General features: G+C 47.0%; 1 protein-coding gene across 1 annotated transcript; it reads right to left on the reverse strand.

Annotated features, from left to right (window-relative positions):
* On the reverse strand, window positions 1–3,625 carry GSC2 (goosecoid homeobox 2). Its single transcript, XM_031948966.1, has 3 exons — window positions 3,340–3,625; window positions 672–922; window positions 1–119 (listed from the first exon to the last, which is right to left on the reverse strand). Exons 1-3 carry the CDS (start codon window positions 3,623–3,625, stop codon window positions 15–17), a joined length of 642 nt encoding a protein of 213 aa, XP_031804826.1. The 3' UTR covers window positions 1–14.
* Between the last annotated feature and the right edge of the window lie 7,737 nt (window positions 3,626–11,362).

Genomic DNA, 11,362 nt, shown 5'->3' on the forward strand with positions numbered 1-11,362 from the left:
CCCCGCCGTCCCCCTCAGCAGCTCTCCTTGGGGGCCTTCTTAGCGCTCTGCAGGATGAGGGCCGAGGCCGACGCCCGCTTCTGATGCCTCCATTTGGCCCGACGGTTTTTGAACCAGACCTGTGGAAGGGGAGGGGGAGAGAGACAGGAAGAGCCGTGGGTGCCTCCTCCATGCTGTCCTCCACTCCTGCCTTGATTTCCCCACCTTCCTTTAATGGTTGGGGAAAAGGGTCCAGGGGGACAGGGGGATCTCCTTGCCAAGTTCCCCGGGGACTTCCCAAGAGGACTTCTGGAAAGAGACGGACATGGCTGGAGCAGCGGGGGCCGCCACGGAGAATGTCAGCATGGGGACAAGATTTATAACGTGAAACGGCATCCGGGAGGGACCCAAGAGCACAGAACATCCAGGCTGGAGGCCCTCGGGACACACATCACAGGCCTGGGAGGGGCCCTAGAGAGCAAGGGGAAGAAGGGAAGGGGGAGGGATGAAGGAGGGAGGGGCAGGCTGGGCAGAAATCAAAGCGGGACAGGAATGAGGAGTCTGGGGGCTCGGTACTGGGGGGTGGGGTGCAGAGGCTGAGGCGGGGGAGGCCCACAGGGTCCGGTGCCTTCCTGGGCCCTCGCAGGTTCCCTGCTCTCCCTCCTCCCCTCTCTCTCTCCCCAAGCTCCTACCTCCACTCGCTCCTCCTTGAGGTGGATGCGGTTTGCCAGATGCTCTCGCGCCACCACATCCGGGTACTGGTTCTGCAAGAACAAGGCCTCCAGGGCCTGCAACTGCTCCTCGCTGAAGATGGTTCGGTGCCTCCGGGTTCTTCTTTGCAGGGGCTGAAATGGGGGCAGGGTCCCAGCTGGGGGGCCCCGGGGCCCCTTGCACACACGGCCCGTAGCAGGAAGCAGCCTCAGTGGCCAAGGAAACCTGGAATCTGGGAGAGGAACACAGACAGGAAGTTACCCAGAACCCCTGACCCACAGCTCCAAGGGGGCCAGAACATGGGGCCCATGTCCAGCCCAGAACCAGGGCCAGCTGGTCAGGCACAGGGGAACATAGAGTTCCACATCCAGGGCTGAAAAGGCCCTCAGAGGGCATCAAATCCAACCCTCTTCTGCTACAGAGGAGGAAACTGAGGTCCAGAGAAGTTGGCTTACTTCCCAAGGTCATGCAGGTCTAAGTGGCTGAGCTGGGATTTGAACTCAGATTTTCTGGCCCTCTCTGTGGAGCTTTTCTGAGAAAGAGAAAGAGACACAGAGAGAGAAAGGGGGAGACAGAGACACAGAGAGAAAGGGAAGAGAGGGAGGAAAAGAGAGGAAAGTAGGGAGAGATGGAGAGAGGGAAAGAGAGAGACAGACAGAGGGAGGGACAGAGAGAAAGGGAAGAGAGGGAGGAAAAGAGAGGAAAGGAGAGATGGAGAGAGGGTAAGAGAGAGACAGAGTCAGAGACAGAGGGACAGAGAGAAAAGGAAGAGAGGGATGAAAAGAAAGGAAGGGAAGGAGAGATGGAGAGAGAGAAACAGAGTCACAGAGACAGAGGGAGGAATGAGAAAGACGGAGAGATATGGAAAGAGAGAATGAGAAAGAAAGCGGCAGAGAGACCTAAAGAAGGAGAAAGGGAGGAAAAGATGGAGAAATAGAGATAGACAGAGAGAGAGATGGTGAGATATAGAGAAAAATGAGAGAAAGAGAGAAGGATGGAGGTAAAGAGATGAGAGAAATGGAAAGAGAAAGAGAGAATGAGAGAGAGAAAAGAGACAGACAGAGAAATAGGGAGGGAAGGAGAGGGAAAGAAAATGGAGAGACAGAGAAAAAGAGAGAGACAGGAAGAAACAGAGAAAGACAAACAGGCTGAGAGGAAGAGAAAGAAAGAAGAAAAAGTGAGGGAAAGAGATGGAGAGACAGAAAGAGAAAAAGAATGAGAGAGGAGGGGAGAGAGATGAATAGAAGATAGAGGGAAGGAGAGGAGGAAGAGAGAAGGGGAGAGAGACATAGAATGAGACAGAGGAGATATTGGAGAGGGAAAAGAGAGAGAGGGGAAGACAAACAGAAACCCTGATCCCTTGACAGGGAAACAGAGGGGCCAGCAGTGCCAGAGGCAAAGGCCCAGAGGAAGAGGAATCACCTCCTTGGGGACCCAGGGCAGGGGGTAGACAGAAGAGAACAAAAGTGAAAAACTGGGGGAAAGGAGAGTCGGTGAGTCTGGCCACGAGCATTTATGAAGCACCTACTGTGTGCCGGGCACTCTGCTCAGCTCTGGTCATACAACAAGAGGCCAAAGCCATTCCCCTCCTTTGAGGAGCCCCAGTCTAATAGGGAGACAACATACAAACCCTTTGAACAAACAGGACACGAAAGGGATTGGAGAGGAGTGGCTGGGGCGCCCACTTGACCCTCCTCAAGCCTGCTGGCCATGGGCAGCATCCCGGGGTGGGGGGGAAGGTCCCTCCCTGAGCCCCGAAGACGGAGGAGGAAACTCCAAGGGCAGGTGTTGGTCACGTGACCATGAGCAAGTCCCTTCCCCAGTCTGGACTTCAGTTTCCCCATCTATGAAATGGGCGATTATGCTTAGACGCCGGCCTGTCTGGGTTGTGGAGACAAAAGTAATTTTCAAATCTTCAATGCCCTAGAAAGCTGGGAGTTAGTGCTACTGTCCGGGAGAAGGGGGGCCAGAGGGGACTGGGTCTTGTCCGGAGCCGGGCCCTCTTCTCGCTTGGCTCCTGGAGAGCTCCCAGGGCTGCTAGAAATGGAAGGAGGGGGGAGATGGAGGAACTGCCGGGGCAGCGGGGCCCCTGCTCTCACTCTCCATCTTCATTCTGCCCAGAGGCAGCCTTGGAAGGGCAAAGTCCCACAGCAGGACAGTGGGGTTAGTAGGGAGGCTGCATCTCAGCCTCCGGCCTTGCAAAATGAGAGGTTGGGCTAGATGTTCAGGGGCCTGTCCTAAGGACACCCCCTGTTCTAGGCCCCCTCCCATCTCTGACACTCCCTGTTCTAAGCTCCCTCCCAGCCCTGACACCCCCTGTTCTAAGCCCCTCCAGCCCTGACATTTCCTGGGTCGTTAGATGCTGTGCTAATCCCTTTATCCAGCCCTCTGCCTCCTGCTCCAGGAAGACCAGTTGGCCAGGGTCCCTCCAAAGCTCACAATGATAGCGGGTCCTAGAACATCAGGGCTGAGAGACCTTAGCAGTGACCTTAGCAAATCTCGCACTTGCCAGAGGAGAAGACTAAGAGGGGACAGGACTTGGCCAGAGCTCGGCCAGGATTCGAATCCCAGGCCCCTGAGCCCCCTCTGAAGCGGCCATGAGCACAGACCCTCCTCTGGGGCCTGAGTCTCTGTGAGAAGCACACTCACCCAGCCAGACGGCAGGCTCTTGCAGATGATGGGGGCCGGCGTGGTGGGCACAGCAGCAGCAGACGCCACAGGCTGCTGGTCCTGGCTCCTCCAGCTCCTCCGGGTCCTCGGGATGGGTTCCGGGAGACTGGGACCCCCTGGGCGGCTCAGGACTCTTGACCTGGGTCTGCGGGCCAAAGTGGGGCAAGGCCGGCGGGGGAGGACTGGACAGGATGTGGTCAATGCTGAATGGACACGGCCGTCCGAGGTTCCCCCGGCTCGGCACAGCCCTGCCAGCCAGCGCCATGCCCCGCGCCACCCGGCTCCCAAAGCCCGAGGAGACTGGGGCCGACGGCCGGCTCCCAGCCCAGCAGACCAGAGAGCTGCCCTTCAGCCGTGAGTCAGTTATGGTCCTGGCCCAGCGAGTCTCGTGGTATGGAGACTGCAGACATCGATAGGTATTTCTCTCCTAAGCTCCCAGCTTGCTGCCTGGGGCTGTCTTAAATATCTATCTATCTCTTTATATAAATATATATGTCGAGGGAGAGAGATGTATAATCCCTTTGGAAAGAAAACTCTAAGACCCCTGTGAATAAAAGAAATTCTCCCTAATCTTCATAGCTTTGTGTGGGGTTAACGTGGATCTAAGATTTAGCTAATCCTCCCGAAATGAGTCCAGGAGGAAATCTCGCCTCTCCATCTCGAGTGGAGATTGGAGGTGGTGTTTGGTGCCATTGTGAGCAGCCTGGGTCCGGGGCATCGGCGGCAGAACAGTTCCCAGACCAGAAATGGGCCCAGAGGATTAGCGCCTTAAAAAACTCTGGCCATTATCCCCTGGGGACAGGGGAGGGCTCCCTGCCAATGGGGAATTGTCACGTTAGATGGCATTCGGGACAGATGGAGAAAAAGACTCCAGGCCAGACATGGTGGGGAGACTCGTAGAGACGAAAATAGGGCAAGAGATTGAGTGAGAAAGATGGAAGAGACGGAACCAGAGAGAGAAATAGATGGTGAGAGAGAGAGAGAGAGAGAGACAGAGAGAGAGAGACAGAGAGAGACAGAGAGAAATAGGAGAGAGATAAAGAGAGAAATAGACAGTGAAAGAGACAGAGACAAAGAGAAATAGATGAGAGAGATAGAGACACAGAGACAGAGAAATAGTGAGACAGAGCCAGAGAGGAAAATAGCTGAGAGAGAGAGAAACAGAGACAGAGAGAAATAGATAATGAAAGAAACAGAAAAATAGATAGTGAAAGAGACAGAGACAGAAAGAAATAGATAGTGAAAGAGACAGAGAAATAGATAGTGAAAGAGACAGAGAAATAGTGAAAGAGACAGAGAGAGAAAAAGAGAGTGAAAGAGACAGAGACAGAGAAATAGATAGTGAAAGAGACAGAGAGAAAGAGATAGTGAAAGAGACAGAGACAGAGAGAAATAGGAGAGAGATAAAGAGAGAAATAGACAGTGAAAGAGACAGAGACAAAGAGAAATAGATGAGAGAAATAGAGACAGGCAGAGAGAAATAGTGAGACAGAGCCAGAGAGGAAAATAGATGAGACAGAGAGAAACAGAGACAAAGAGAAATAGATAGTGAAAGAGACAGAGAAATAGTGAAAGAGACAGAGAGAGAGAAAGAGAGTGAAAGAGACAGAGAAATAGTGAAAGAGACAGAGAAATAGATAGTGAAAGAGACAGACAGAGACAGAGAGAAATAGTGAAAGAGACAGAGAAATAGATAGTGAAAGAGACAGAGACAGAGAGAAATAGTGAAAGAGACAGAGACAGAGAGAAATAGGAGAGAGAGATAGAGACAGGCAGAGAGAAATAGTGAGACAGAGCCAGAGAGGAAAATAGATGAGACAGAAACAGAGACAAAGAGAAATAGATAGTGAAAGAGACAGAGACAGAGAAATAGTGAAAGAGACAGAGGCAGAGAGAAAGAGATAGTGAAAGAGACAGAGAGAAATGGATAGTGAAAGAGACAGAGACAGAGAAATAGTGAAAGAGACAGAGGCAGAGAGAAAGAGATAGTGAAAGAGACAGAGAGAAATGGATAGTGAAAGAGACAGAGACAGAGAAATAGTGAAAGAGACAGAGGCAGAGAGAAAGAGATAGTGAAAGAGACAGAGAGAAATGGATAGTGAAAGAGACAGAGAGAAATAGTGAAAGAGACAGAGAAATAGTGAAAGAGACAGAGACAGAGAAATAGTGAAAGAGACAGAGAAATAGTGAAAGAGACAGAGACAGAGAAATAGTGAAAGAGACAGAGAAATAGATAGTGATAGAGACAGAGACAGAGAGAAATAGTGAAAGAGACAGAGAAATAGATAGTGAAAGAGACAGAGAGAAATAGATAGTGAAAGAGAGAGAAATAGATAGTGAAAGAGACAGAGAGAAAGAGATAGTGAAAGAGACAGAGACAGAGAGAAATAGATAATGAAAGAGACAGAGAAATAGATAGTGAAAGAGACAGAGACAGAGAAATAGTGAAAGAGACAGAGAGAAAGAGATAGTGAAAGAGACAGAGACAGAGAGAAATAGATAATGAAAGAGACAGAGAAATAGATAGTGAAAGAGACAGAGACAGAGAAATAGTGAAAGAGACAGAGAAATAGATAGTGAAAGAGACAGAGAGAAAGAGATAGTGAAAGAGACAGAGACAGAGAGAAATAGATAATGAAAGAGACAGAGAAATAGATAGTGAAAGAGACAGACAGAGACAGAGAGAAATAGTGAAAGAGACAGAGAAATATATAGTGAAAGAGACAGAGAGAAATAGATAGTGAAAGAGACAGAGAGAAATAGATAGTAAAGAGATAGAGACAGAGAGAAATAGATAATGAAAGAGACAGAGAAATAGAAAGTGAAAGAGACAGAGACAGAGAGAAATGGATAGTGAAAGAGACAGAGAAATAGTGAAAGAGACAGAGAAATAGAAAGTGAAAGAGACAGAGACAGAGAGAAATGGATAGGAGAGAGATAAAGAGAGAAATAGACCGTGAAAATAGAGAAACAGATGAGAGATATGGAGACAGAGAGACAGAGAAAAATAGTGAGAGAGACAGAGAGAGAAATAGACAGTGAAAGAGACAGAGACAAAGGCAAATAGATGAGAGAGATGGAGACAGCCAGAGAGAAATAGTGAGACAAGAGACAGAAATAGATGGTGAATGAGAGAGACAGCGACGAGAGAAATGAGTGAGAGAGAGTAATGGATAGGAGAGACACAAAGAGAAATAATGAAAGAGAGGCAAAGAGAAATAGATGAACAAGATGGAGACAGAGAGAAATAGTGAAAGACAAGAGACAGAGAAATAGATGGTGAGTGTGAGAGAGAGATAGAGAGAAATAGAGAGAAAGAGAGAAATAGATAGTGAGAGAGACAGAGACAGAGAAAAATAGTAAGAGAGAGACAGAGGCAGAGAAATAGTGAGAGAGACAGAGAGAAATGGATAAGAGAGAGACAAAGAAAGAAATAATGAAAGAGACAGAGGCAAAGAGAAATAGATGGTGAGTGTAAGAGGGACAGAGGCAGAGACAGAGAGAAATAGACAAGAGAGACAGAGTCAGAGAGAATAGGAAAGAGACAGAGGGAAAAATAGAGGGTGAGAAAGATGAAGAGAAATAAGAGAGAGAGAGAGAGAGAAACAAAGAAAAAATAGGAGAAAACCAGAGACAGAGAGAAAAATAGATAGTGAGAGAGAGAGACAGAGAAATAGTGAGAGAGACAGAGAGAAATGGATAGGAGAGAGACAAAGAGAGAAATAGACAGTGAAAGAGGCAAAGACAAAGAGAAATAGATGAGAGAGATAGAGACACAGAGACAGAGAAATAGTGAGACAGAGCCAAAGAGGAAAATAGATGGTGAATGTGTGTGAGAGAGAGACAGAGACAGAGAAAAATAGACAAAATAGACAAAGACAGAGGGAAAAATAGAGAGTGAGAAAGACAAAGAGAAATAAGAGAGAGAGAGACAAAGAGAAATAGTGAGAGAACCAGAGCCAGAAAGAAAAATGGATAATAAGAGACAAAGAAATAGATAGTGAGAGAGACAGAGAGAAATGGATAGGAGAGAGACAAAGAGAGAAATAGACAGTGAAAGAGACAGAGACAAAGAGAAATAGATGAGAGAGATAGACAGGCAGAGAGAAATAGTGAGAGAGACAGAGAGAAATGGACACGAGAGACAAAGAGAGAAATAGTGAAAGAGACAGAGACAAAGAAATAGATGAGAGAGATGGAGACAGAGAGACAGAGAATTATTGAGAGAGACAGAGCCAGAGAGGAAAATAGATGCTGAGTGAAAGAGAGAGAAATGGATAGGTGAGAGACAAAGAGAGAAATAGCCCAGAGATAGAAACAAAGAGAATAGAAAGGAGGAAGACAAAGGAAGAGAAATAAGCGGTGAAAGGGACAGAGATAAAGAGAAATAGACAAGAGAGACAGAGCCAGAAAGAAGAGAGAGGAGAGAGACAGAGGGAAAAATAAATGATGAGAGAGCCAGAGCCAGGGATAAAAAGATGGTGAAAGAGACAGAGATAACGAGAAATAAATAGGAGATAGACAAAAAGACAGTGAATAGACAGTTAAAGAGACAAAGAAAAATAGGAGAGAGAGAGAGAGAGAGAGAGAGAGAGAGAGAGAGAACCAGAGAGAGAGAGAGAGAGAGAGAGAGAGCCAGAGAGAATAGATACTAGAGAGCCAGAGGGAGAGAACTAGACCGTGAGAGAACCAGAGCCAGAGCAAAACAGATGATGAAAGAGACAGCGATAAAGAGAAATAGACGGTGAGAGAGACGGAGATGGAAATAAACAGAGAGACAAAGTGAGAAATAGAAATAGAGACAGATAAATAGCCGGTGAGAGATGCAGTGAGAGAACAAAGAGACTGAGGTTCAGGACAGAAGGATTAGAGAGAAAGCAGAAGGAAAGGGGCCAGAGCCAGAGAGAGCCTTGGGACGAGCCACAGGGCAACTGGAGAAAACACTAACAGCCAGGATGCATTTAGCTCCTTGAGGTTTGTCTGTTTTACAAGCATTAACTTGGTTAATTTTCATAATGACTCCAAGAGGGAGATGCTTTTATTATCCCCATTTCACAGAAGTGAAAACAAGCCAAGAACACACAGAGTCAGAAGCTAGTGAGTGCCTGATGCTGGTTCCAGACTGAGGGCTTCCTGATGCCAGCCCCATCCCACTAAGGGTCCCCTGGGCCACCTGGTTGGCTCCAGTTAAACAGAAAGGGGGCATTCTGGGAAAGAGAAGCCGGGGCAGAGGCAGAGGCATGAGGAGGGCCCCAGTCTGATCCTCTGCCACTCACTCTCACCCAGTGTGACAAAACAGTGCCATCTTTGGGGACCCTCCCAGCTGTCTTTCCTACCTTCAGGGTAATCTGCCGCTAAGGATGAGCTGGGGAGCATATCGCACCCACCTCCACCACCCTGTCTGTTTTTGAGGGAGGGAGGAAGGAAGCACAAATGGTGAACATCCAGTCATTGAGAGGGAGAGGCAGATGCAAAAGAACCACCAAAAAGTGAGATGAACTGCCTGGAAATTTGGTTAGACCGCAGGGGTCCTCAAACTTTTTCAATAGGGGGCCAGTTCACTGTCCCTCAGACTGTTGGAGGCCGGACTATAGTAAAAACAAAAACTTTGTTTTGTGGGCCTTTAAATAAAAAAACTTCATAACCCTGGGGGAGGGGGATAAACATCCTCAGCTGCTACATCTGGCCCACAGGCCATAGTTTGAGGACCCCTGGGTTAGAGGGTCATCAATTAAGAACTAAAAGGAGATCTTAGCGCTCACCCAGCCAGCCCCTTGTTTCACTGAGGCCCAGAGCAGGTAAGGGACCCATTCATAAGTGCTAGTTTTCAAGTTGGAAGAGGCCCCAGAAGCCATCTAGCCTGCCTCCACCATATGACTGATAAAGAAACTGGCCCTCAAGAAAGTTGCTCTTGTCCAAGACACACAGAGGCAGGATTCAAACTCGGGACCTCTGTCTGCTGTACACTTTCCCCTGGGCCATACTTCCCAAGGTAGTAAGCAGCGTATTTGACCCCAGAACCAGCTGGCTTTTCACTGGCTAGTGCTGCCTGTGAGAACGGGTGATGACTCCTCATTTGTCAATGGGTCAGTGAATGAGAGAATGCTGAACTAGCTCTCCCTCTGAATCCCGGCCCTCCTTTCAACCTCTGGGATGACCTTACTTTGCCCAATCCCGTCTCGCTGGAATTGGTTTTCTCCTAGCTAGAAAACCCTTGTTCCGAGCTGTGGGGGAGCAGACATCATGGTCCCTTGTCTGATGTGCCCACTGCCCCCCCTTGCCTTTGTTTCCCTGATAGCTGGAGCCCTATAAAAACCTCTGTATTTAATTGCTCGCTGCTGGATCCTTTGAGACATGAGTCCAGTTCAGCCAGCGAGGGGTCAGCCATCTTTTGGACAAGAGTCCTGCCTGACCGGCTAGTCTAAATTCTCCTCAAATAAAATATTAAAAACCTAATCTCTGTCTCGCCTCAGTTTCTCCGGCATTACAGAAGCAAAGCACTGAGTTTGAATCTCACCTCCAAAATCAGCTGTGATTCTCAGTACGTCATAGAAGCCCAGCAGGTCCATGCCCACAGCGGCTCACCGTCTCCACAGACGTAGAGCGCCAGCAGGTCCGTGCCCACATTGGCTTACCCTCACCCTAATAATTGTAAAGACATACTGGGTAAAAAGCAGGATAATCTTGAGGGAGAATGCAGGCCATTGAAACAAGGCATTTTAAATATACTTTTTACCCCCTAACAATGAACTAAGTACATACGGAGATAAATACGTTAGGATGATAATTTCTGCTATTTACTACTCTGCACCTTGGTACTGCTAAATAAACAAACAAATAAACTAATAAATAAACAAATAAATGGATAAATAGATAGATAAATGAATAAATGAATGAATGAATAAATAGAAACATTGCAGCTATTTAAAATTCTATTGATGTTGAGCATCATAGGTGGGGTAGTTATAGTTCTGTTTTGATAAGTATCTCGATCTTGATAGTTGGGGTAGACACTGAAATGTCAAAGTATGAAATGTGCATATTAAACGATGTCAGCATAAAAGATATATTAAGCTGGTCCTGAGATTAATAAACAGAGACTGCAAAGTACATCTTCCGCCTGGCCTTGGGTACCCACACTCTCAGTTTTCATTGGAGCTGGACTCCAATAGTATATCACTTAATCCCTCTCAGCCTCAGTACCCTCATCTGTAAAATGGGCACAATAATAGCCCCTACTCTACAGGGTTGTGAGATACCGTAATATAAAGAGCTTTGAAAATCTTAAGGTAGGAGAAGCTAGGTGGTGTAGTGAATAGAGCATTATTAGCCCTGAAGTCAGGAGGACCTGAGTTCAAATCTGGCCTCAGACATTTAATACTTCTTAGTTGTGTGACCCTGAGCAAGTCACTTAACATCAGTTAAAAAAAAAAAAGAACTGCAGACAATACACACACAGATACTTTATGAACACAATTAAAAAACATTTTTTCACACAAAGTCAGATCTAAACAACTGGAAAAATATCAATTGCTCGTGGGAAGGAAGAGTAAAAAAATTTTTTTTAAAGATAATGCTACCTAAATGAATTTATTTATTCAAAGAATTATTTTACATAAGTAGAAAAGATAATGAAATTTGTCTGAAGGAATAAAAGGTCAAAAATACCAATTCAAAGTGTGGGAAGAGAGGAGAGTTGGTAGGACCAGATCTTAAAGTATACCAACTACAAAATTGTATTTAACAGGGCGGCATAGAGCACTGGGCCAACAGTTCCTGAGTTCAAATCTCACCTCAGACACTTTAAGTTGAGTGACCTTGGGCAAATCATTGTTTGCCTCAGTTTCCTCACCTATAAAATGAGTAAGAGAAGTAAGGACAAACCACGCCAGTGTCTTTGACACAAACCCCCCAAATGGGATCGTGGAGAATCAAACAAAACTGAATGAAAAGTGTAATCATCAAAACAATTCGGTTGATCAGTGGAGCAGATTAAGTCTAC

Source organism: Sarcophilus harrisii, chromosome 1 (genome assembly GCF_902635505.1).
Source record: "Sarcophilus harrisii chromosome 1, mSarHar1.11, whole genome shotgun sequence".
Taxonomy (NCBI): Eukaryota; Metazoa; Chordata; class Mammalia; order Dasyuromorphia; family Dasyuridae; genus Sarcophilus; species Sarcophilus harrisii.